Source organism: Tauraco erythrolophus, chromosome 13 (assembly GCF_009769465.1).
Source record: "Tauraco erythrolophus isolate bTauEry1 chromosome 13, bTauEry1.pri, whole genome shotgun sequence".
Taxonomy (NCBI): Eukaryota; Metazoa; Chordata; class Aves; order Musophagiformes; family Musophagidae; genus Tauraco; species Tauraco erythrolophus.
Genome location: NC_141477.1, coordinates 9,917,352 through 9,944,382, shown reverse-complemented (window position 1 = coordinate 9,944,382; position 27,031 = coordinate 9,917,352). Strand labels below are relative to the sequence as shown.

Genomic DNA, 27,031 nt, shown 5'->3' with positions numbered 1-27,031 from the left:
AAATTTTTTTTTTTTTTTTAAACAGTCCGGCTTTCTGCTGCCTTCCTGAGTCTGTTGTCCTTAATCTCAAGGATCTCCTTCAAATGTCTTTCCAAGCCCAGACTGCGTCTTCAGAACCTGTGTTTTTTGATGGAAATTTTTCTTGTATTCCTTGCAAGTTTCATTTTTGTGGATAAAAAAATGTAGCCATGTATTCTGTTGTACCACTTGTGAAGTATTTCTATCGCTGCTTCATCATAGCACAGAAGAAGCCATGTAATTGTGTTCCTGTTCAGTGTTTAACGAGGTGGTGGCCTAAAAGTGGAAGGAATAATTTCTGTGAGCATCCGGAGGAAGCAAGACTCTCCTTCATATAAACTTTTCACCAATTTATATTTTTCAACGGAAAAAAAATAATTTTGTTGAGACTTCAAAAAATTGCTGAAGTGGTTTTTGGTTGCTTATTTTTTACTTCTGCTTTTTTTCTATTGCAGATCAACAGCAGAGAAGAGTGCAAAAGCAAGAAATAAGCTGGAGATTTCTTTTCTACTACCTCCCAAAACATGTGAAGCTGAAGAAGGTGAGGAATAGTGCTGAATGCACAAACAACATGGTGAAACAGCACAGACAAAACGTAAGCAAAAATGTATTGACCATTGAATACTTTCCACAAATCTGACAACCAGGGAGACACAGTGTGTGTGGTTTTGTTGTGCTGCCCTAGTTTGTCCCTTCACTGGTGCAACAGCAAAGGTTGGTCTTTGCACTTCACCGCAGGTTTCCCTTGTCGGAATGTGCTGGTTTGTGTGTTTTTAGCACTAAGCAAAGGTTTATTTCCCTCTTACCTCTTATCAGCTTGGGATAATTCCTCTAAGGACAGGGACAAACACGATGTGTCTGCCACATGGTGTTGTTTCCTTCTGTAAGCCCTCTGTAAACATTGGGCATCTCTTATGGCAAGTGTTTATACAGTGAGAACTGCTGAAAGTTTGGTCATCTCTCTGTGGTGTTGTCTGGCTGTTCTTGCTTTCAGAAGTCAGGTGAGAAATAATCACTGAAAGCATCTCAGAGGAAAAGCCAAGGAGCTGGAGAGAACAACATTCCTTAGCCCTGGCTGTGCGGCCACTAGCCCACCTGGCGATGGCAAGGTCAGAACGAGGGAGGCAGCCGTGGTCAGCGAGGGCTCTGCTCCCTGTGGCTTCAGGAACTACCAAATTCCTGAAGCCTCCCAAAGGTGGAAAATGAAGAGATACTGCGAGGCATAAAGGCTGTCTGCAGATCAAGTCTCCTGTGCACCAGCAGCCCAAGCCAAGGGAAGACCACACTGATTCTGCAGGACAGGTCTCCGTGGGCAGATTTGTTCACTCTACCTGTGGCACAATTTAATCCCTGCAGGAAGTCCAGGTCTGCCAAGTGCCGGTAGCCCGCATTGGCTGTGCCTGGTGCCTGAAGGATGGGATTTGCCGTCGCCGTTACTGTGAGCACCAGACACCTTGGTTGAGCACTGTCCAGTGGTGCTGCTGGTTCTGGAAGTTTTGAGTCTGTTCCTGCAACCCAGCCTGGGGAATGCTTCCTGCAGAGCAGAGGGATTTCCCTCTGCAAGGGCTCTGTGCCAGACAGGAGTATGGCCCAGCAAGGTGTGCTGTCTGGCCAGGAATATGTTGCAAGTCAATAATCTTGCAAAGGAAAAAGCATCCAAAAATACTTCGTATTTCTGGATGTGACTAGATCAGTGGAAAAGGGAAGAGCTATGGGTGTCATCTCTGGATTTCTGTAAGGCCTTTGACACGGTCCCCCATGACATTCTTCTCTCTAAATTGGACAGAGATGAATTTGATGGATGAACAGTTCAGTGGATAAGGAATTGGTTGGATGGGTGCATTCAGAGGGTAGAGGTCAACAGCTCTATGTCCAAATGGAGATCTGTGACAAGTGGTGTCCCTCAGGGGTCTGTACTGGAACCAGTACTATTTAGTGCTTCACCAATGACATAGACAGCAGGATTGAGCACACCCTCAGTAAGTTTGCAGACGACACCAAGCTGAGTGGTGCGGTTGACACGCCTGAGAGACGGGATGCCATCCAGAGGGACCTGGACAAACTCAAGAAGTGTGCCTGTGTGAACCTCAGGAGGTTCAACAAGGCCAAGTGCAAGGTCCTGCACCTGAGTCAGGGCAACCCCCGGTATCAGTACAGGCTGGAGGAGGAAGGGATTGAGAGCAGCCCTGAGGAAAAGGACTTGGGGGTACTCATGGATGAAAAGCTGGACATGAGCCGGCAATGTGCGCTTGCAGCCCAGAAAGGCAACCATATCCTGGGCTGCATCCAAAGCAGTGTGGCCAGCAGGTCGAGGGAGGGGATTCTGCCCCTCTACTCTGCTCCGGTGAGACCCCACCTGCAGTACTGTGTTCAGCTCTGGGGTCTCCAACACAAGAAGGACATGGAGCTGTTGGAGCAGGTCCAGAGGAGGGCCACAAAGATGACCAGAGGGCTGGAACGCTTCTTCTGTGGGGACAAGCTGAGAGAGTGGGGTTGCTCGGCCTGGAAAAGACAAGGCTCAAGGGAGACCTTCTAGCAGCCTCCCAGCACCTAAAGGGGGCTTGCAAGGAAGATGGGGACAAACTTTTTAGTAGGGCCTGTTGTGAAAGGACAAAGGGTAATGGTTTTAACCTGAAAGAGGGTAGATTTAGACTTGATGTAAGGAAGAAATTTTTTACGATGACGGTGGTGAAACACTGGCAGAGGTTGCCCAGAGAGGTGGTAGATGCCCCATCCCTGGAAACATTCAAGGTCAGGTTGGACAGGGCTCTGAGCAACCTGATCTAGTTGAAGATGTCCCTGCTCACTGCAGGGGGCTGGACTGGATGATCTTTAAAGGCCCCTTCCAACCCAAACTATTCTATGATTCTGTACCAGCTTGAGGAAGGCCGTGCCTTTGCACCTGTGCTGCTGAAGCTTGCACGACTTCTCTGCATTGGTGTGCCACCACGGGACACTTATTTGCCAGTTTAACAGAACTGAGTGGGCTGTTTGGAGTGGCTGTGCAGGGGATGGTGAGTGAGGAGCAGGGGGAAGGTGAGGATGGAGATGAGACTGTGATCAGCTTTATCACTGAAGAGAAAGGGGTGTTGTTTAACCTTGGCTATTATTCTGTAAGTGAAGTTCATCCCTGGCCATGTGGCTGCTCGTGGCTCTGATGTCGCACATGGATGGCGCGAGAGCTTTCTAGTGGAACATCGCACAGTCCACAGCAGGATTTGGGCTGGTTTTAATATAGCTGCAGAAATGGAAAATTCCCTTTGGGAGGATGGAGAGGCTAATCTGTGTGAGAGAGGAAAGAAAGGTGAATGCTGCTGTGATGGAGGCGGCATGATGACCCATCAGTGTCTCCTAGCAGCTGGATGGAGGCAGCTCAGGGGTATGGCACTGGTGGGATGCCATGCCAGAGCTCATCAGCAGAACGCAGGGAGACACAACTCGTACAGACCGTCCCTGAGACAAACAAACTCTTTGCAGGGGTAAATGCGGAGCTGTGTTAGCTGAGGCTCAATACTGCAAGGAACAGCTGAGAGATAAAATATTTTACTCGGTGACATTTTTGCCCACTTCTCCAACACTGTCTTATATTCTAACACCAAATTACCGCGTGTGCCAGCTGTGGGAAGCTACCATACGTTCACAGAGATGCTGATGGACTGAGCCTCTTCCAGGGGCTCCGGGTGTGCAGTTGATTCCTACTTCAGCAATACTTACAAGTATCCCCAGTGCGGGCTGAGTGCAGGAAGGCAGCCCTTCCTCCAGGGACCACGCGTGGCTGTGGTCAGTCAGGAAACGAGGAGGACAGAGGCTGTGGTGGGGCCACGCTTCCCAGTCCTGCATCACCCAGCACAAGCCCCAGCCCTGAATTCCCTAATGAGAGCTTCTCCTCTGCAGGTGAACGTTTACATTGAGTTTTGATATTAGCATTTCAGATTCTAGCATTGCCCATGAATGAAAACATTTATTCCTATATAATAAAATCCCTCCATTTCCGTATAAAACTCACCTGTAACCAAAACCATTGTTCCCAAACAAATAGCAAGAGGATAAATAAGTGGCCTCCACTTTATAATTTAAACGTTGTCAAAACGTGGCCACAGACGTGTCCCATCCCCTTGTAAAATACCACAGGTGGCAGAGAAGTGCCAGCAGGATGACCGTGCTGGGGACAGTGAGGGGCCCAGGAGCCACGCTGGTACCGGCCACCTGGCACTTGTCTTCACTTGCCAGCTCAGGTGGCACTGTGCAGTCGGTGAGGTCCCCTGGATAGGGGACATCCAGCGTCGTCATGTTAGGAGGGCCCAGGAAGGCACAGTCCAGCCCTTCGATGGCTCCCCTGCGTGTTGCGGTCCACCGCAAGAACCAAAGCATCTTGCAGTCACATTTCCAGGGGTTGTGGGATAAAAACACATACTTCAGTTTTGGCAGTTCAGCGAACAAGCGGATGGGGAGGGAACTGAGGTTATTCCTGCTCAGGTGAAGAAAGTGCAGCTTGTTTAAGTACGAGAACGCAGAGTCTGAGATCGAGGAGATCTGGTTGTTGTTCAGGTACAAGTTTCTCAAGTTCAGCAGATTCCTGAAGGTGCAGTTGACAGCAGTGATTCTGTTGGCTTCGAGGTGCATGGTCTTGAGCTGGATCAATCCGTCGAAAAGCTGATTAGGCAAATCAGCGATGAAGTTGTGTCCTAAATTTAACATGCCCAACCTGAGAAGCTTTGTAAAAGCGCCATTTTGAATGATCCATATCCGATTCTTCCTGAGATTCAGGTCATACAGGGCTTCCAGGTCCTTCAGGGAGTCTCTGCCAATGGCTTCTATGTGGTTGCCCTCCAGAGACAGCCTGGTCAGGCTGGAGAGGTTCCTAAAGGCTTGTGGGACATAGCGCATGTTATTGGAGGCTAAATCGAGTCTTTCTAAAGAAGGCAGGTGTGAAAATAGAAGCGGATGGATTTCGAAGATATTGCAGTGGGACAAATCCAGGCTGATGAGGTTTAATAGTCCTCTGAAAGTGTTTGCATGCAGGTAGGTGAGGCGCGAGTTCCTGCTGAGGTGCAGCTCTCGCAGCTTGCTGAGAGCGAGGAAGGTTCCCGGGGACAGGAAAGTCAGATTGTTTCCATCTAGCCAGAGGCTGTGGAGGAAAGTCAGGTTTCGGAAGGTGTTGGTGCTGAGAATCCGCAAATAATTATTGGAGAGGTTTAGAGAGACAGTGGATGCTGCTATTTCTCCAGGGAGGGCTCTCAGTCCAGCTCTGTTACAGTGGATAATCTCCTCAGGTGCACATCTGCACATGCTTGGGCATGAATCAGAAATATTCAGACTCAGCCCAGCTTTTGCTGCACAAGTAAATATAAATATAACAAGAAAGAACATGACCAGCCGCAAGTCAGCCGCCGCATCTAACGCCTGATGGACAGTAGAGAAGGAGGCAAGAAAAAGAGCAGGTACCTTTAGGATAGGTGAGCCGTGAGCACTGCCGGATCGGCTAGGCTGTGCTTTTAGTGCACAGGGAAAATAGATTAGCTGGTTCTTCCTGCCGCAGACCAGTTGGGATCAAGTCTTTAGGCAGATAAAAGCCGATTAAGTGCCGCCCTACTGTGAAGAGCATTACTGAGAGGGAGGGAGATTTCTCAGCCCAGCATCATGCTCTGACAGTGGCTTTTCCCACCTCCTGCCCTCTGCAAACAGCAGCAGGGAACAGACTCGGGATCCGTCTGGGAGAGGCTCCTGCTCCTGGGGCGATGGCCATTCTCAGGATCTGCTTGGCAGTTTGCTCAAAACCCCTCTATTATGGAGGGCTGGGGTTTTGTACTTTTCTTCAGTGAGGGCTTCAGCAAAGGCAGCTGAGAGCAGCTCTGTGGGATGGGACTGTCACCCCGGTGTGGCCACACATGCTGGCGGATGCTCTGGGCCCATGTCCTGCGGCCTCTCCCTGGTTTTTACCTTATATCCCGAGTGCAAAGGAAAAGTGCAATTGTGAAGATAACAAATGCACCCAGCATCCCAGGATCAGCAATCCGCAGGCTGCTTGTTGTGCTCATGATGCCAAGAGGGCTGGATACGGCCGTGGAGCTGATGTGTCAGCACAGCAACCAGTGACACAGCTGCTGCTCTGTTTTTTTCTCACTCTTTCAATTTTTGTTTTGCCCCTTGCTTTTCTCTGCTGGAGTTCTCATGGTTTGTGTTCAAAACCCCTTGTCTCAGACCCCTCCCTTCAGGAGCATTTCTCTACTCTTAATTTCTTGGTCTGTATCAGCTTTTTTCTTCTCCATGTTTTACAGATTCGGGTTTCCTTTCTCTCCCTGGCTCTATCAGCTCTGTCCAGACAGTGGCTAAACCCCCAAATATATGATATGCCCAACAGTAAGTGTGAATTGGACAAATTTGCAGCTCCATTGTTTCCTCGGCAGAAGCAGATTACGTTTCTTGTGCTGTTAAATCACTGCTTTAGCTTCAGCTGGTTCTGTTTTCTTCTTCATTTTTTCAAGCAACAAGCCCCAAAGAACAGCTTCTCCCTGGAAGCTTGGCTGGGATGGCCACCTTGTGTAATGGAGACCATCTTCCAGCTGTAAACATCATCATTTATTTAGTTAGACAGGCTCTGTCGCAGTGTTAATAGGGGCCAAAACCTGGTTTTCACCCCAAGAGCAGCGGTGATGGCACCTTGCCAAAGGGTTTGTCCTGGGAGCCCTGGAGGAAATTGGAAACATCTGCTGCCCACCCCATCCAGATACACATGTTTGGGGCCATGCTGGAGGTTTTGGTGGATGAATCTTTGTTTTCTGTATTCCTGGCTCAGCTGGAACTGCTCCTTCGAGGACATCACTTTGTGGGGGTGTCTGGCTGCTGGGATCTCCACAACTTCTCTTACCTCCTGCTGCAGCACAGCTATGAATGTTCATTGCTTCACGACTTTGCCTGTGCATCCCTGTGAAGGAGACAGGTTTCTGCTGGTCTCTGTGCAGGACGAGTGAGCTGCTCTGTGTCTGCTAGGAATAGGCTCACCTCTTGCTAAAGTTCTGTATCTCAGGCTGAGGAAGATGGATTGCTTGCTCTGGTGTCCTTTTTATTCTACATAGACTTTATTTCTGGTTGTAATTCCAGCAGTGTTGCTATCTTCTACCCCTTATTTAAGCCCAGTGCTCTCTCTAATTCTCCTTCATTTCATATTGGAAATTTTCAGAGAACAAAAGCATGCGGCTCTTATTGCTCATCATTGCCAGATGTTGCTTAACTGGACTAAAACATAGTAGTGAAACAGGACCACACAGCTGCAGAGTGTCTCCTTGCTTCAAAGTCCACAGGCCTAAGGAAGCCTGTGAATATCAAAATGACCAGATTTTTACACTTTGTCATGGGGTTTGGCAGTTCCATCTGCTCCCTGTAACGGTTTCAGGATGCGCGGAGGTGGCAGCCACCTTGCCAGGATTTCGGCTGTCGGGCCACAGGTACTGCTGGCAGCTCCGGTTGCAGCTGCCCTTGGGGTGGAAGCGACGCAGCAGTGTGCCATCGCTCAGCACCGTGGGCAGCTGAACCTTTTTTGCTGGGGCTGAGTGTTGATCCAAGACGACGATCGCAGACACATCCTGCGTGTGCCTCGTGCGCCTTCGCATGAAGCGCTCAGCGTTGCCCGTTCAGCTTCAGCTTCCTGAGCACCGTCACTGCACTCAGCAGCAGCCAACGTCACTACCGCATCGGAAGCTGCAGAGACAAGGTAAAGACATGATTCTTTAGACGAACCACCATGTGATTTTTCTCTGTAATCAATTTTTTAACAAATACTTTCCCACTATGGTCCATTCAATTATGAACATCCAGCTCTCGGGCTGTCTTTTCCAGGCTCAGCTCTTTGTGCTCTGCCCACAGGGATTTTGGTTGTCTCACTCCATCTGCTAGGAGCTTTTTCTGGAGCACATCGTGTGTTTTGGCTGAGGTGGCTCATCCTTCCGGCTTTAATGCAAGTCTTCTGTTAAAATGTATTCCACCCATTGTATGACCATGATTGTGTTTTTGTCTTTTATTCAGTCACTGATTTATCTGACATTTGGGATTTACAGCCCAGCACGCCCACTTCAGAAATTGTTTGTAGCTGATGTCAAGAGCCTCTCCTAATACTGTGGATTTTAAGGAGCTGTGTTCTCTTTGCAGGGTTGAGATTTGATACAAGCAATCCAAACATCTACTTTGGGATGGTCTTGCTGGTCTAATGAGTTAAAGGAGCAAGGCTTGCTTTCTTTAAACTTTCTGGTGGGCAAAGGTGGGGTGAGCAGAATAACTTAATAGCTTTATTCGATTAAAAGAAGGATTAAATAAGTTGGAATATCCAAGTGCCAGGAATATTCTGACTTCCTTAAAGCTTTATCTAGCTGGTGAACTCTCTTTCACGTGTATCTCAGCATTTTTGGTACATAAGAGAAATTCCTGACAAAAACACTTAAAAAATGGGAAATGATGCTTGCAGTGAGTATAGTTCAAAACAGCAAAGGAAGGAAGATCTTTATTTTTAAAGGATCTCTGCAAAGAAACCCCCTGAGTGCTCTGTAGTGCTGTAAAACTGGCCACGGAGTCCTAGCTCTTCCTAAAAAATCACTTTGAGACCCTAAAAAGAAATGTGAAGTACGCTCCCACATCCTTTAAATGCCCGGTTATATACGGATGTATTAACACTAATAAAGCAGAAGTTAGACAGGAGAGAACCCTCTCCCACAAGCTGTGGGCATCAATGTCTTGACTTCTGCTGCTCATCACAGCAACTGGTCTGGGAGAAGCGAGCAGGAGAAAATTACCTGTGATGAAAAACTGTTCTTTATGAAAGCCGAGCGCGGGTTCCCGTTGCGGTCTGGCTGAGCAGGTTTCAATTGCCAAAATGCTGTGCTTTGGCCATAGCAGCGTCAGTGGGATTTAGGCTCTGTGCCCATTGCAGGCAAGCCCTGGTGCCTGGTGGTTTATCTTTACCTGGGGCCGTGGAACTGTGCAGCACTCTGGAACGGAGATCTAGCCAAGTCCTGCTGCCTTCAGCAAGGCCAGGCGTGCTGCAGTGCTGCCCTGGGAGCGGGCAGCGGTGCCAGGGCGCGTGTGCGCTCGCTGCTTTTGATAGCAACGGGTGCAGCGTGTTTTCAAAGTCACTTATGGGCTTGTTTTCTTTACTACTTTTAGTAACTTGTAAAATGTTTATGGCCAATTATCTGAACAATGTCATGGAGGATAATCTTAGTCTTGCCAGTGCTATCGGCTGGACACAAACATCTCATAACAGAAATGCTTTGGAAAAGTTTTCTGCATGCTGGAGGTGGAAAGAGCACCCCTCTTCCCTCCAAACAGCCTCTGCCACACCGTAGAACACTGAACTGCTTCAAAACCTGACCTCTTCCAGCATAGAAGGTCCACTGCATGGGATACCTTACTCTGATGGGTCCTGGCTGGGTGGCCCCTGTGTTCACTGCTGTTCTGGTGCCAAGTGGAAAAGCAGGGCTTTCCCCAGGCCTGCCAGCACTTCCATGTGAAATCATGAGTGCGGAAGGGAAAGTGAAACACTGACCAAGGTCTTCGCTATAAAAACGCTAGTAATTCGCCCTCCTGGCCAAAACACTGGGCTTGCAGACACCCAGTGTCAGAACTGATCATGTTTCAGAGGTATGTGAGCCAGCGTTAAGACCCAGCATGCCAAGGCAAGCACCAGGGATGCTGGGTGTGAGCAGGACTCACTGCCTTGGCCATCAATTGTCCACTGGTTGCTGCTCACAACTGCTCTCCTCCCTGAGGCCCCAAAACGGATGTGATAAAGCTGCCTCTCTGTGGAAGTGCTCTGGGGCTAGGGGAGGACAAGGTAGATGCTCCAATCTTACTTGCAAGACTGAGCAGTCAATCCCTAAAGAAACCCTTAAACAAACAAATGCGGGAAGAGGAATGCGTATAAAAGTTTATGGAGTGCTGGGGCAGCCCAGCTGCGGGCAGGATGGTTTCGGCGAGTGTGTGCAGAAGACACATGCCACCGCACTGTCTGGCGTGATGGAACTCATCGCTCCCCTGGCAGCATGTGGGTGATGGGTCCCCAGGTCCTGCTGCCAGCCCCGGTACCAGGGAGGCAGGGCTGAATGAGCACCAAAGGGCTCAGAGCCATACTGACCTACGTTGGGTTATGCATCCTGGGGAGTGCATTTATGAGAGATTTTTTTTCCCCTCTTGCTTTCTTTAAAAGGAACAAATCGAGCCCGTGAATACCATCTGCATCTGGATCCCACACTGCTTTGAGGATTTGCCAGGCTGGCAGGGTTTAACCTCAAGAGCTGGCTCTGATAGTCTGCTGCGGATACTGTTCAGAATATTCCGTCCCTGACAGCAGCACTTCCCTGCAAAAAGCAAGACGAGGACTTGGAGTGCATGAGTCCTTTTTTTTCTTTTTAATTTTCACAATTGATCAGAAGTTGCTATTTGAACTCTATGTGTGTAGTTTTCTGTGGGTAGGTTTTTTGGATTTGTTTTTTTGGGGTTTGATTTGTGTTTTTTTTTTAAACACTTCTAGTGACCTCTTTAGGTGCATGGGCTTGAGGACAGAAAGGTAAACCTGAGTGCTGCGTGTGAACATGCAGCAAAACGTCTTGGTTCTCTTGAATTGTGATTTTTGTTGTTTTGTTGTTTGTTTTTTTTTGTATAAAAGACACGTATAAAATCCTTCCCCAAATCCATGCCCCAGGAAGCACTAACTCCTCACCATTTAACACAAAATAGGTGGTCTTGTGGTGAGCACTCCCAGCTTTTGTAACTTTGCAGCCAGATGAACAGTAAAAAGGCCGAAGCCCCTGTGCTGAGCTGTGTACTGGGCTCTGATGTCGCAGATCCATGTGCTGAATTTACCAGCCCGGCTGTGGAAGCTGGACAAACATGTCCTGCAAGCTCAGGGGACATCAGCTCAGCTGCAACACTGCATGGCATGAGGTTGGCTTGTGCACGGACACCCTGAGTGTCCATGTCAGAGTGTACCTTCTGTTTCACAGCTATTTGTGTACAGGCGATGCTCAGCAATAGTGGGAGGAAGAAAGAAATAGTGGGGGAAATGGAAGAGAGAGGGATTTTGTACCTTGGCTAAATGGAGCTTTGGAGTGAGGACGTGGGATCAGATAGGAAATCAGATGCATTGAGCACTGATGGGAGGAAGAATGGCAAAGGGCACCCCAAGGTATGACCCCCATTGCATCAGGCCTGTCTCTCATCTACTAAGAGGTACAAACCCAGCACAAAGTTTCAAATGGTTTTGGAGGTAGAACAGAATAGACACGGTCAGTATTGGTCAGGATCAAAAATGCATCTGGAAAGGAAAATGCTATATTTAAATATAAACAGTTTGTGTTTGTTATCTTCGCAAAATAAACATTCTCATGCGTTTGACTTTTTCCTCTGCTTACAAAGCATGCTGGATGTCTGATAAAGGACGGAGTTTCTTTCACTGGTTATTTGCATGCAAAGCAACTAGCAGCAAGAATTCCTGGCTGAGGGTGTCCTGTCACATACTGTTAGTAAAAAATTGAATGAATATGGGTCAGAGCAAGTGCTGACATCTCAGGTCACTCACTTGAGAGCCAGCAGTCTTCTGGAACCAAGGCAGGGTGTGTGCAGGGGGGACCGGTGGCAAAAGGTGCATTTCTTCTCCTTTGCCGTAGAACACATGACCTCTACACTTGTGCATCCTGTGTGCTCCTACTGACCTGCTTGATTGTTTGGTTTGGAGAAAGGACGGAGTTCTTGCAGCATGTCTCTAGAAAGTGCGTTGTCTGTTTAATGCCTCTTGAACAAAACGACGAGTCTCCTGGTTGTAGTATGAGGAACTGAGTGCAAATCTTCGTCTTAAAGCTTTTTGGTTAAGTCTTGACTTTTTCAGCCTCCAAGCTATTATGGATGTTACTGCTTCCTTTACAAATGTTCTTTTTTTTTTTTTTCTGAGTAATGCAAATTTCAGTGGTTCCAGGACGTCTCCCCCCCTCCTCTGCCTTTTCCGTGATAACCTCAAATGACAGTGAGGAGGAATGAGTTGGAAGAGGAAAGGGTGCCCCAAAATCAAGCTAAACATTTATGAAATGAGTGAGTGTGTGCATTGGTGATGTTCATATATCTCAAGGTAACAAGGCTGTGCTGACACGTGTGTTGTCTAACTCTGGCTGTGACACACAGTGCCTGAACCTTCGGGACAGATGAGGTCTCCCATCCTGTGCAGTGATTTGTTATTGCCCTCCCTGAAGGTACCTGTGATGTTTGGGTCTGTTTCTCTTTTATCTGCTCTCAGCATGTCATTTCGTTGAGCTCCTTTCCCTTCCATTGTTTGCCCCAAGCACAGGCACCCTGTGTGTTTGCAGCCTGACAGCCCTGACCACTGATTGCTTTGTCGTTGTGTCCATGAAGCAGTAAATCTGCTGCACTGTGACAAATAGAAACGTTGTGTGTGATTCCCCTTCTTTAAATAACCCAGTCTCCTTTTAAACAGAAAATGCCAAGAGCTAGACTCTTAATATGAGGCAGATAAAGCCAAAAACTGCCCAGGACTCCTCTCCCTGCCTTGGGAAGTAGTGCTCTCCTCCAGCGGATGTATATGAGTTTGCTGATGAGTTTTTCCAGCACTCTCAGCAGTTTTTTCTGGGTCAAAGTCACAGAAAGGTGAATTTGTTCTCCACAGCCTGGTCAGCCCTCAGTTCCTCTGAAGATGCTGGTAAAAGGCTATTTTCCCCGTTTCATCTCTCTTCTGGGTCACCTTGGTGTAAGCAGAGCTGGTGTAGAACCTGTGATGCCTGTTGCCTCCAGCATGCTGCACGGTCCCCGAGCGAGGGCGGGCACCAGGGTTCCCCCAAGCCGCCGTGCTTGGATATCCCTCTCTGCAAGGCTGTGCTGTTCTTCCAAGAATGGGATGAGCTTGGGTCAGTTCCAGCCAGCAGCACCTGCCTGGGGCAAAGGCGTGTGTCACTGGCAGGGACTTCTGTGGTTGCTTTCCATCTGGCACGTGCAGCCTTGCCTGGGGAGCACAGCACACATGTCCCCAGTGGATGGGCTGCTGCTGCAGAGCAGATCATGCTCAGGACATCCGAGCAAAATATTTAAGGCTTACGGATGCTTACTTTGCCCCAGTGCTTGTCCTCCAGCAGCCCCTTGGAGATCCTTCCAGGGAGAGGAGGCTGGGGTCAGGCGGACCGTGTGATGAGAGGAAGCAGATTTAAAAACTCAGGTTTTGTGCATGGAAAGTCGACGTGAGCATGCAGCCTCGCCGATCTGCTCGCTGCAGCCTCGGAGCCAAGCCTGCTCCCTGCCACCTGGGTTTGTCCTGCTGCCCTCCTCGGTTCCAGCAGCGTGCGTGTCTTTGCAAGGACTGAGGCAGTGACCTTCCTGTCCTACTAATCGGGAGACAGGATCGGCCCCCGTGCGCAGGCAGTGCTGGTGCGAACACTGTGATGTTGCTTCGCTTTCTGTCTCTGTGTGCTCTCGTTATGGGCAGCTCTGCCAGGACTAACCGCCTGCTCCACTCTCAAATGTGTCAGCGAGTGCTGGGACTCCACAGAGCGCAAGGGAACCCCCTGGCCTCGGAGACGCGTGAATCCTTGTGTGGAGGCTCACACACGTTGCACGTACACCTGGGAGCAGAAGGGGGTTGCATGGGAGTGTATCTTCCTGGCCCAAGAGCTGCCGTAGAAACCCACAGAGATATCTGTGCAGATTTCCTTTTTCTTTCTTCCGCGTTTTCTTTTTCCTTTTTTTTTTTTTTTGGTTGTCCTGTTCCTCTCTCCTGATTTACTGCATGTGCTCACGTGGCCTTGGAAAGGGGGGTTCTTGAACCATTTTGCTTCCAAAAGGAAAAGAAGCTGGCGGGTGTTCATATTTCAGTTCTGGAGTTATGTAGGTTACAGTCTTCCAGTGGGAAAATGGAAGATATGAGAGAGTGGATCGCTGGTGGGGAGACTTGCTAGAAGGAAAGCAGAAAAAAGGAAGGCGTAATTCCAGAGCTACAGCCAGGCGAACGTGAGGGTTCAGAGGTATGTTTTCTATCTGCTGCTAGAACATAATTTCCATTGATTTCATTCCATTTGTGATAAAATGCCTCATTGTGCCTTAAGTAATAGTAGGAATCTGCTTCAGAAGCAGATTTTAAGCCACCAGTTCATGTGCGGGGGGGGGGGGGGCATGTTTGTCAATGAAACCTTGTTCTCAGCAATTTAGCTAAAATTAATTAAGGTCACTCTCTTAGGAGCAAGATACGTAACACTTTGTGACTAGTTCCGAGATTTCAGCTTCTGTAGGTTAAAGTGAAGGTTCGGGACACAAAAGTTAAGGGTGAAATGGGGCTCCAGACCCTCTCCTGAGTCTTTGTCGTCCCCAAAAAAAAGGTTTTCTCTTGTTTAAGATCTGTTTGATTACAGAACGTGGGCTTGTGATCCAGTATTTGGGACTTTAATTACTGGCACTCTGCAGAAATGTGCATTAATATTCTCCTATAGAATTTTCATTGTTGAGACAAAATAATTAAAATTAAATTTTTGTTAGTATATTCAGAGTAGCATATTGCATATTCTGCATTGAGCAAATGATACGCTATGGTACGCTAAACTGTTAATACAGAAAAATGTGTTTGAAATAGTCAGTCACCTTCAGTTAAATGAGAGATCATCACCCAACTCGTTTCTCTTTTCTTGGTCAAAATTTCTGTTGTTTTTAGGGCCCCTTGAGAATTCTTAAATGCCTGACTGGTTCCATAAGGACTTAATTAAAAAGGAATTGTCTCTTTCTATTATATAAAATAAAATATTTGGGTATCGTGCCTTCTTTACTGACTATAGTCTTAAAGTTTGAAAAATGCCCTGCTTAGAGTGCAGACATGAGCTGTTAAACTGGAACAAAGACAGACCTGTCAATTAACTCTCCTATTTTAGCTGGTTTGTAGCTACATTCCCCCTACTGAAACCCAGTCCTGATCTTTCTAAATGAATGGCAAATACTACTGTTAAATCCAGTGCCTCAGTGGACTGAGTGCTTGACTGTCTGTTGCTTGTATCTACATTGAAAATATTTCTTTTACTCTTCTGATTAAAAGCCATCATGAGGGCAGGAGATGCAGATGTGCTTTGAGAAGGACTCTGATGGTAAATGACATTTTGCAAAGGCCCTTCAGTATCTTTTTATCCAGCTATGCGAATTAAAAAAAAAATTAAAACTTGCTTTCCTAATAGCCTTGTTAAAAGGCTGCTTTACAGGCCTGTGAAGTGCCGGGAGGCCCTCAGGTGTGAAGTACCTGATCCCCACCGGCAAGTGCTGTCTTGCTACATTATTTTAACTGTGCAGAGTGCTGGAAACTGTATGAGAAAGCCGAGAAAATGATCACGAGGAGCTTTAGTGCTGCCTTTGGTCACAGAAGTTCCCAGAGTATCTCCAGCTCCTGAGTCAATAATGTTTCTGTTCTACTGGCCACAGAAAGCACCGTCTGTAATCACAGATAAAACCCAGCTGCTCGTTTCTCTGCCAGGCTAATTAAAAAGTGCTGTGGCCTCCTTAAGGCTAATTGTGTCCTGTCAGTGGGACAGAGGAAAGGAGTCCAGCAGGGTTGCCTGGTGTTTCAGCATTCAGCTTACTGACATAATTTGAAATATTTTTTTGTTTGTTTGTTTTTTTTATTGGGACTATGTGATTCCAGAGCTAAGAGGGCTGCAAAGTGTGTGTCTAACACATGGTTTCTGATCTGCAGGTGAGCGATGTGATAGAAAAGTCCTGCTAGCACATGAATTTCCTGCAGAACCTCTCTTTCCACCAGCACCGACATGCAGAGCAACTGCTCCCTGGTTGTCACCACCCGAGAAACTCTCCGAGTTCTCCATACAGCACCGATAAACTCATCAGCTGCATTGCGCTCACCCCCTCCCTGTCCACTTACCTCTTCAGATTACCAGTTTTCACTAATTCCAGCACTCTTCTCTGTGGTTTTTGTTCTGGGGTTGGTGGGCAATGGCGTGGTGGTTGTGGTGCTTTGTCATCACAGTGGCCCCAAAACAGTTGCTAACATCTACATTTCCAACCTGGCCGTGGCGGATTTGCTGTGCCTCGCCACCCTTCCCTTCTGGGCTGCCTACTACGCGCAGGGGTACAACTGGCTCTTTGGGTCTCTCATGTGCAAAATCTCCAGTTCTGTCCTATGCTTGAACATGTTTGCGAGTATATTTTTCATTACATGCATGAGCATGGACCGGTACCAGGCTATCGTCCATCCTATTCACTCTCAGAGAAGAACTCTACAACAAGCTTATTTTACAGCATTGGTTGTGTGGGGCCTTGCCTGTTTGTCCTCCCTCCCAACTTTTTATTTCCGAGACACTCACTACGTTGAAAGCTTGGGGGTCAATGCTTGCATTATGGCCTTTCCTCATGAGAATTATGCAAAATGGTCTGTGGCAACAGCCTTCCTGAAAAATGCACTTGGCTTCTTCATTCCCTTGGCAGTGATCACCATGTGCTACATCTGGATCAGGAGGCACTTGCTCAAAGCACAGGAGTTTGGGAAAAACAAGCAGAAGAGGGACAAAGTCCTAAAGCTGGTGGCTGCTGTTGTTGTGGCCTTCTTAATTGCTTGGCTCCCATTCCACATCTTAACATTTTTGGATGCCTTGGCTCATATGAACATCCTTAACAACTGTGACGTGACAGGGATCATCGACACGGCACTGCCCTTTGGCATCTGCATGGCATTCGCCAACAGTTGCATCAACCCTTTGCTGTACTGCTTCATTGGAAACCAGTTCCAGGAGAAGCTCCATCGCTTGTTTAAGCGACGAGTTTATCAGTTCAACAGCCATCGAGAAAGCTCTTCTTTGAGAAAAGGGAGCTGCTTCAGAGATGCTGAGACCCCCGTGGGCAGGGAAGCGGGGCCCGAGTCCTTGCTGTAGGCACTGGGGCATGATGTGGGGCGATGTCAGTGCAGCTGGCTGTCCCTGCAGTGGTGACACTCCTCTCTCCCGTTCCCTTTGTTTTGTGCCCATTTGGTCACCAGCTGTTTGAAGGAGAATCTGGGGTTTTTTGTACTTGGGGATTTATTCTTCCTTCCTTTCCTCAAGGAGCACTCAAGTTTTACACAGAGGGAAGATTCTGGCAAATAAATATATTGATGGTATTTTAAATATCACCTTGTGCATGGCTGAGATCAGGCGAGTGTTTAGTGCGACGCAAAAAGACAAAATATACCAAAGACTATTGCACAACAGCTACGATTGTGTAGGTGCTGAGTATTATCCTCTAAGCTGATTTTCTAAAAGACATGCTCACTGCAGGATGTGTAAGTAAAGTAGTGCAGATACTTTTGTACCTATCTGTAAGAAAATGTTTTGACCTTTATTTTATATATATATATATACATATATATGTATATTATTTTTAAAAAATATATGGCTAAAGATGTTGTATGTAAAATGCATCAAATATACCTCCTGCTTGCTTAGGCCTGAGATCCTGAGAACGGGTGGAGACACGGTTCTGCAAACTGCTGGAGGCAGGAGAGTATTCTTGGGGGAAAGTACAACCACACGCATGTTTTTATACCTTTCTCATAGCAGGTAACAGGTTAGCAGGCCAGATGGTCCTTTGCTTTGATTCAGTGTGGTCACTTTTGACAGCGATGCCCTAGGAACTGAACACACTACGTCCCGCTGCTACGTGAGCATGGTGAGTCCCACACACCGTCCCACAGCCTTCGAGGAAAGGACTTGCTGATTGTCTAGGCTTCTTGCATTTTAAATATTGATCTACTGCTGTAATTTTGGGGTACTGTGTACAGAAAGCCTAAGTGACTCTGTCTTGACACCCAGAAGCAAAACCGTGGTGTGACTCGTAAGACTTACCCATATCTCAGTATGAATTTCTAAATAAAAGGAAGAGTGAAAAAAGTATTTGGGAAATACTGATTGTATTTTGAGATCGCTTTTGATGATTATTTGAAATTTTCTTTTGCTGGAGAGATACTGGTCCTTTTGGACCCTTCAGAAAGGATCGTGTTTGATAAGCTCAATCTAAAAGAAGGATCTGTTAGCACCTTGACCAATTGCCAGCAGGTTGTCCCTTGACTGGGTGACCCAAGGTGACTGAAAGATCATTAGTTTCAGGGAAGTCTATCTGAGAAGCAACCCTTGAGGCTTGCGTTAGCAGTTTTGGGTCCATGGGTCAGAAATTGTACCTGCTAGTTGGGTAACCAAGAGTCTGGCCTTTGTGGAAGCCCCAATACTGGCAGGTGCCTGGCAGCTGTGGGAAGCTGGTGCAGGAGCTGTCCTTTGCTGTCAGGGTGAGGATAAATTTCTTCACTGGTGTCCATGAAAATGGATTATGCAAGAAGCGTGCCAGTCTCAGAGTGATGCGAGATGAAAAGTTTGTGCAGAACTTGGCAAAATGAGATCTTGACCACAAATAACCACTTCTGCCTGTCCTGGCTGGTGTTTTGTGATGGACTATGTGGCTGGAGAGGTGCTTGTCCCGGGAAGTGGCAGAGCCGCTAATGCGTCTCCCCTGGAATGTTTTTGTTGAAAGTGTTCTGAGGAGTTAATAGTGTCTGGGGCGTCAGATATTTCTGGAGGGACAAACTGTTAATTGCTTAGCAATGAGCACAACAACATAGTCATGCTACAGCAAAACAAAGCAGCATACTAAGAAAATGAGCAGGTGTCCAGAGTGGCAGGCTCAGAGGAGTAATAAGAGGTTGTAGAGGCTTTGTACCTTCGGTGCCATTAACTGGCATCTTTGGAGTCTCAAAACAAAAGCTGAACTAAACCATCTGATCCCAGTGGTACCTGTGTTTCAGCTGTCCCCAGCACATTTTCTACACGTCAGTTTGAACCTGCTCAAAAAGAACTTGTTTTTAACAAGTCTCATGCCTCTGCCTGCTATGCAGACCTATGCAGATAGGGAAATACTACCTGAATCTGAACTCCAGCTCCAGTTGCATTTACACCTGTGAGATGATAGAGAAAATGAGGACAAAGCTTTCCCGAGGAGGGAGCCGCGATGTGGCATCTCCCACTGCTGCAGCAGGAGGGCCTGGATTAATGACCCCTTGCTGGGGCTGAGGGAGCTGCGCTCAACACGCCTCTCCTAGAAACAGTGAAACAAAAAGGAGTGTTAAATGGGAGGCAAAACTAAGAGGAGAGGAAAATTCCTTCTTTGAAAATGCAGTTTCAAAAGAAGTCTCCCCGAAGGTCATATGCTGCAAGAGCGACAAACCAAGTGACCCCGTGAGCTCGGCAGTGTGACATTTCTGTTTGCCAGATCTGTCTTGTACCTCTAATAGGTCGTGAGTTTGAGTAGGACGGTTAAATAAACATCTCAAAACTCTGTCTGGAGAGGAACCTGAGATGGACATGGGGGAGGTGCTGCATCAAGGGTTTTGCTTTATTTTTAGAGCAAATTGAATAATGTTGAACTCTGTGAATTGCTTCCATCATGCTCAAGTTTCTCATGGGACTTTTAATGGAAAATGTGGGGTTTTTGCACAGTTTCAGCGTGTTGCATATATTTTTTCAGGATTTTCTGCAGAAGAACGCAGACAAAAGTTTAAGTAAGTTTTTTTCCTTGCAAATTGAGAAGCTACTTTTCTCCTTTCAAGAGAACATTTTGCCAATATTTGCAAACAATTCTAATAGTTGCGCAGTGCTACAGCCTCTCTCTGTCAGACCCCACTTCCCCCTCCCCACCCTGGTCCTTCACAAGCCCTGTGTTCCCTTGGGTACTCCTAGGAAATGCAGCCAGCCTGTCCGGGGCAGGAGCCCTGCAGCCCTTTGGCTGCTCAGGCCAGCCTTGCCATCCCACAGCCCCCAGCGCCTGCCCTGAGGTTGTGCCCTGGAACAGCTCACGCAATTTTGGCAGGGACATTAGGCATATGTGTGGTTGCTCCGGGTCTTGCTCACTCTGCAAGTACGGCAAGATGAATTTATGAGTGACAGCTGGATTTTGGCTGAGGTTGCAGCCACTCTGCCCTGCCATGGTGTGGTCAACCTCAGTGGAGAGGAAAGCCCACCGTGGAAGGGGTGTGTAGTGACCTACCAGGTGGAAATGCTGATGGGTTTAGAGTGTAGCAGGAATTCTTTGGAGAGAGGAATGTCCTGGAGCACTTCTGGGCCTGTCAGTGAGTCTTTCCTCACCGAAGGGATGGGAGGGATGGGTTCCTACAAGGGTCGGTCTCTGTTGTGTTTGCACAGCAAATCCTGTTTGCAGCTTCCTTTTGTAAACTGTAGTTGATTACCCTCAGCTTAAATGAATTGCAGAAGGAGTCTCAATCCAAACTGAACATCCTCTGTGTGCCCCTGAGCAGACTCGAATACGCTACTTCAATATATGGAGCAGAGAAAGTCACTGGCATTTATTAGCATGAGCTAGTGCTGGGTGGTGAGCTCAATGCTTTGTTTATGTAAGATATACAATAAGAAATGTTTGGTACAGCATGTTCTCCCTGAGAAGTCAACACAGTCTGAGCTTGTGCTGGCACATGCTCAGCACACTTGTCCTGTTCCTCAGGCCAGATTTTGGGCAGGAATATCATCTTGCCACCCTGCAGCCGACTGCCATGACTTGGATGCCCTTCACAACACATCCCCTTGTCCTGGCTGAAGGACAAGGAGGTGCCATGAAGCAAGTAAACTGCTCACATTTCCCTGTGAAAATTAGGACTTTTGGATACTGTCTTTGAGTGGTCCTGGCAGGAATGCAGGAAACCTGAAGCGTGGGGATTGAGGTGGTCTGGCAGCCTTTCCTCCACGCTGGCAGACTTGCTGCTCTCGTCTCAAATCTCCTTCCCTTGGAGGAAAATGACTGCTGTTGTTGGGAAGGGCTGCTCCATTTGGGAAGGTCCTGGGACATGCCTTCCTCACGTCTGCTTGCTGCGGGATCCAACTTGAGTGCAACAGAGAGGGGCTTGTTGCTCTGAGCCATGGGCTCTGCTGGGAAGGGTTTGTGAGTCTCCTATGGCTCTGTCTTACCAGACACCTCTCTATGGAAGCCTGCTGTCTTCATCATGTATCCTCTGGTCTGGGTACAGCGGTCAGCCGATCGCTGTGTCATTTGGCAGAGCATCTGGTGAGGTGCCTGGCTGAGAGTCAATGCTCCCCCCGTTCACCTGATTTCATTAGAGTCAAAAGAGAAAAGGGAAAAAAACCCACAAAACCTAGAGTAAAAATTGAGATTTTTTAATGGAAATCTGCAGGTTTGTGTGTGTGTTTAAAGGGACATAATGCCTAACCCTGTGGGACATCCAGCTGCCAGCAGCAAGCCTGTGTGCATTGTCTGCACCTAACGAAGTGTTTGCAGACCTTCTCCCACACTGGCATTTCCACATCTGTAATCACCACCTTGCAGTACTGCGGAGCTCTCAGCTTCACCGCCACTGGGGAGCAGGGCTATGGGGTCCTGGCCCCGTGTTTCAATGGGGGCACACCCACTGCTGTGGACAGTGAGGATGGGAACGAGGGGGGCCTACATCTCTTCTGCATGGGAAGCCCAGAAGCACCTCCCAACAGCATTCATGTCCTTGATAACCATCCATCCATCCATCCATCCATCCATCCATCCATCCATCCATCCCTCCATCCCTCCCTCCCTCCCTCCCTCCCTCTCTCCCTTCCTCCATCTCCGTGCCCAAGCCATAATCCTGCCTGCTTCAAATGTCAGCCCTTACATCTGTCAAAGACCATAAATGGCGGTGTAACTCCTTCAGCTTCCAAAATCAGCTTTTTTAGCTTTGCTGTCTGTCTGCCACTGGGAGTGACGTGGGGCAAGAAGCCAGCAGGCGCTTGCACAGGCCTGGTTAAAAATTTTCTGGACCTTGGTCTTGGAGTGGAGGAGCAAGCCAGCCTCTCTCACTGTCTCTTTCAAACGTTTACTTTCCACTTCCTCTTCAGCTGAGACAGAGTCTGAATTTGATGCTATAAGCTCCGGATATAACTCCATTAATCCGCAAAACATTTCACAGGGACAAGGCAGAGTAATATGGAAGTGGATGAGGGTCATGACATTAATTTCCCTGCCATGAGATACAGCTGAACTTACCCCATCTCCCCTGCTGACAACCAGTAGCTCTTCAGTTTAAGCAAACAAATTTGCGAAGCTCCACTCCATGTCTGTAAAACAAGCTGTTATGGGAAGCCAGGATCCAGTGTGAGTTTTGGCTTTAAGAATTGCAAATTTAAATATTTTATTGTTTTTATGGCAAATAAGAAAATCAACGATTCCCAAGCCAATGAACAGCAACAGTGCAAATGTGACTTATCCACCACAACTGCCAAGTCAACATGACAGACAGCTAAAATGAAACAGCGGACGAGGCTGTCTCTAGAAATCAGACTCACCTTGTAACGAATGTAAGCAGCCTTTCCAGCAGGAAGGAAAATGGTATAATCATTAAATGCATTTAGATAGAGATTTATTGTGTATAAAAGATACGAATTATGTATGGGAGAGCTCGCAGAGACTTAATGCAACAAAATAGATGTCACATTCATGTAATATATTCGTAAGGAACCAGAAGCAGCACATTGTTATTGCTGTTTAAACTTTGGTTTAGCAGTGTCTTCTGCGTTCCCTAGGGGTGTCTCTGAGGTTGTGCTCTGAAGCTCTCTGCCCACACATAGTGCAGTTCATTGGTCATGGAAGAAGTACATGCGTGTAAAGGTGTTTTCTGTGCTGGCAGCACGGCGCTGAACTCTGCAATAACTTGCCCGTGCCCTAAACTTGCCCCTTGGTGCTTTGCTGCAAGATGGCAAGCGGGCAGCTGGCATGTGAGCCCGAGGCTGGGCGGCGGGGAACCGTCAGCCACAGCCCCCCTGCCCCAGGCACTGCGGGGTGCCCTGCTAGCTGGGGTGCAGGGTCATAGGCAATGCGCAGCCTCCTTCAAAAAGCACAGTGAAACATCTGCATTGAGCGTTGGGACAGCATCCAAACATGCAGCTCTTTCGCAACGACAGGAAAGTGAAAATTATGAACACAGCATGTGCTAGGCGCACAGCTGTGTCATGACGGAGTAAAAAAATGTAGCAACTACCACTGTCTCTGGAGAAAATTAAGCACTTCATCTGTAGTGTTAATATCTGTTGCTTCCCAAAATCTTTGCTGAGATGATGTTCACATGGCATGCAACTCTTCATGGTCTTCACTTGCAGGGGAACATGGTAGGTTTTCTTTGCAGACGCTGAGCAGCATTACGCTGTATTGTTTGACTTATTCTAAGTGCTTTAAGGAGTTTTACACATAATGGAATAGATATCATCACCCTTATGCTGCTAGCATCTTACCCTGCAAACACCTTCCCTGACTGCAGCAAGGCTTCTTCCAAAGTAAGGCCAGTGCAATTCGGCTCTCTATATGAATCTCTACTGTTGTGAACTCCAGGGTTTTAGAGCATCATGAATCTGTTTTTATCATAAAGTGCTGAATGTCCTTGTTTCACAGTATCAACCGTCTCCTTTTAGAAGAGTATGGTGCGTAGAATTTGTTCTTCAAAGTGCTTATGCTTTTTTAGAAGAGAATTCCTCCATGTGCAATTCAGTGTGCAGTAAATATGTCTGAGAAAGGTCTACTTAAGAATGTACTTTCAGACTCAGATAGACTTTGTAACATAATCAACATGTTTAATAGTAAAAAGATTTGTTTTTCTTTCAAATCTGTGGTAATAGCGTGCTGCAGTTCGGAACACGTGTGCTTTTATTAAGAAATGATATGACTCGAGGGAGTTGTTTTCTAGGATAAGTCTAGGAAAAAAGACTTTAGAGTATGATACTAAATGTGCTATATTAACTGGGGAGAGCCCCGTGGACATGACTGGCTCTCAGCCTGGGATTTGGCAGTCTTTCATCTGACTTTATTTTGCTCTTCATCTGCAGGAATGCAAAGAGATCTTTCCTTCACTGGAACACCCGAAAAAGAAATTACCCAGAAGAGTCAGGAATGTTTATTCCTTCAGCTCTGAGTCCAGCATGGATCTGGACTTCAAGACAACTAGCTGCTTTTCTAGCTACTAGCTACTTTTCTCCCAAGATTTAATACTTTGCAGGTAACTCTCTCTCTAGGATGAACTGGAAACACAAATAGGTCATGAAAACAGATAAGAAAGTTGTTAATGTTGGGCTATCCTGCAGCTTATTCAGCTGCAAGAGTACCCAGAGCAGACTTCATACTGAAGGCAGGAGCAGATTTTATCTGTACCCAAGCTCGGTAGGAAATTATGTTGTTGTCGATTGCTAAGACGGCGCTTGGGTTAAGCAAGACTCTTCTAAGGCATACCATTGGAAAAAAAAAAAGTCATTTGAAAAAATGTCAGAGGTTCATGTGGAACGAACAGGGCGGATTCAGCATGAGGGTCTGTTGAAAGCCTCTGAATAATTACTGAGGAATGTTCACAGTTTTTCTGTGGGTCGCAGAGCAGGTGACACCACTGAGGACTTGTTCTGGTGCGTTGGGACACTGGTGAGCCAAGCTAGACGCGGTTGGAGACACATGAAGAATTGAGAGGTTGTTCCTGGAGCTCTCTCCTGCTGTAGATCCTGTCATAAATCTTTGCTGTGTTCCTGTTGCCACCTCCGCCTGTCCTGTACTCTTTGTCATAACATTACTGCAGGGACGCATGTTAGACCAGCTGAAAAGAAACCAGTAAATTCACTCACATTTAGCATCCTCTCTGAACAGCTCATAATAAAGTAGCATAAGGCTGACAGTTAACGTCTACAGCTGTTGTACAGAGCATTTCCTTTGCCCTTGCTCACTTTGTGTCTCTAAACTCTTTACAGACCCAACATTTAGTGAAAACACATAGAGGAAACGTCTTTTCAACTTCGTTGGGATCTTAAAACCTCCCTGTCAGTGGTTCAAGAAAAATACTCCAAAGCAGCAGTGGAGCTAAGTCAAAGGTGCAGCAGCACCACAGGGCCAAGGGAGAGCCATGTGTTCTCCTTCATGCGGTGACCAAAAGAAGTCACTAAGCACTTTCCTCTTCACGGAGGTGTCCATATGACTGCCCAGAGAAGCAGCCTGTTGTAGATCACCCTTGTGCTGGCTCTTCATTTAGTGGCTCTGCAGGCTCCGGTCTTTGTTCTCTGCCTGGCATAAAGTGTTTACCTGCTCTGTAAACAAATTCATCCCATTTCTACTGATGGAGGAAGTGGCTGTTCAGCCACATCTTGGCAAAACACGCTTTATTTCCTCATACTATCTCACATAACAGCACATACTGCTCTAAAGGCTGAACATGCTCGCAGGCATTTGTTTAGCACAACACTTATCCTGCAGAAGCACAGTGATTTTGCAATGAAGGGATTGTGCTTTCTGTGGTTGGGAAATACTGAAAGGCAAATTAAGAACTCCTGTCCTGAAGCCATTTTACCAGCGCTCTCTTGCTGTAGGCAATGCCTCATTTCCTCATTAACCTCTTCAAGAAAGCTAAATGCTCCAATTAAACTATTATGTGCTGGTCTCTGCTTTAGAAACCTCAATCCCATTAGATTTTTTTACCATCCATGAAAGTCTCTTAAATACTTCGCGATTCATCACAGTTTTCTGCTTTTGCAGCCCACTTGGCAGCAAGAGGAGACACTACTGGAGTGCATGAGCTTTGCTCAAAAAGGGAGGTGAGGCCCTGATTGCTTTTTTTGGATCTCACCTGGGAGAACCTAAGCAGAATAGAGAAGAGTAACTATTCTATTTTTCGTATTTTCTTCCCTTCTATATGCTCTTGCATCTATGAGTTGGACAAATGGACCTTTTTTTTTTCTGGAATAAAATACTGTGTGTACCTCCTTGGAGGTTGCTGCGTGGATAAAACCTTGTTTAAGACTCAGGCTGCAAGCCAAGTTACAGATAGTCAGTTCTGTATTCTGAGTTACAGTGAATGCATTTCAGTTAGTAAACAATGAGCTGTTTTGCAATATTCATCTTCAAACCCTGCTGAACAAAGTTCTGTATATTTGCTTAACGATTTTTTTAACTTTTGGTTATCCTTAGATGATATAACGACATACCAGCCATTCTCTGACAGAAGAAAGAGGCCATCTAGTGCTGAATTATAGACTGCTGCAGAAAATTGTCTGCTTGAAAGATATCAAAACATAACTCCAGTATAATAATATTAGTATTTGTGGTTGTGTTTGGGCTTTGTGTTTTTTGTTTGGGTTTGTGGTGGTGGTGGTGGTGGTTTTTTTGTTGGTTTTTTTTTTAAAAAAAAGCTAGTTAAACATTGAAAATCAGATTGCAATTGGCCATGTCTATTTTATGGGTGGATCTACTGCTTATCATTCAAAAGAGTGAGATTTGGCAATCTTTAAGTTACTGAAAGTTCAGCGTAGCGCTCAGAAGACAACCAGTTCTGCTCTGTTTGGTAACTATACTGACATATTTGTGAAAACCCCACTCCCCCACAGAATACTACCAAAGTGGAGCGAGAGGGGAAGGATAATTGAACACATGTTCACGAAAGGTAACTGATGTTGCCAGACGAGCTGCTGGGGCACTACAGAAAATCCCCGTGGGCTGCTCTAACTTGTGAGCAGAGATACCACTGGCACTGCATGACTTCTGGGTTCCTTTATATTCAGTGGTGGAAAAGGTGCCCCAGCAGTTTGTTTCATGTTATAACTCTGAATTGCCTGCTGGCATTGCTCCTCTTTCTGCATTGACTTTTAAGAGAGCTTAGAGTTACTGGTATATCTGGAGAAGGGTCTAAACTTATGAGTTTTTGACCTAAAGACCCTTTGTTGTCCTCTGGTGATACTTAGCTTTTCATGTGTTGTCTGCACAAGCAAATTGGGTTCCTAGCTGGCTGTGCTTAATCTTACTCGGATAACTAGTGTAGATGACACAAATACCTCCCTAAGTCATATATCAAGCATCTCTGTTAAATACTGGTCTTATATGCTTTAGGTAGGCTTTCAGTGACACCCTTGCTTTCAAAGGGAATCTGCTGTATAGAGAGTGCAGGGTAATCTGGATACATAAAACCACTGTAGGGAAATGCCTGTATCTATCTGGAATGAGTCTGTCT

General features: G+C 46.8%; 2 protein-coding genes across 2 annotated transcripts; one reads left to right on the top strand and one right to left on the bottom strand.

Annotated features, from left to right (window-relative positions):
• Positions 1 to 4,101: 4,101 nt before the first annotated feature.
• LOC104374858 (uncharacterized) lies at positions 4,102 to 5,388 on the bottom strand. The gene has a single exon (XM_009981072.2). The coding sequence runs from the start codon at positions 5,386 to 5,388 to the stop codon at positions 4,102 to 4,104; it is 1,287 nt and encodes a 428-aa protein (XP_009979374.2).
• Positions 5,389 to 15,800: 10,412 nt separating this feature from the next.
• On the top strand, positions 15,801 to 16,919 carry AGTR2 (angiotensin II receptor type 2). The gene has a single exon (XM_009981073.1). It carries the CDS (start codon positions 15,801 to 15,803, stop codon positions 16,917 to 16,919), a length of 1,119 nt encoding a protein of 372 aa, XP_009979375.1.
• The last annotated feature ends 10,112 nt before the right edge of the window (positions 16,920 to 27,031 follow it).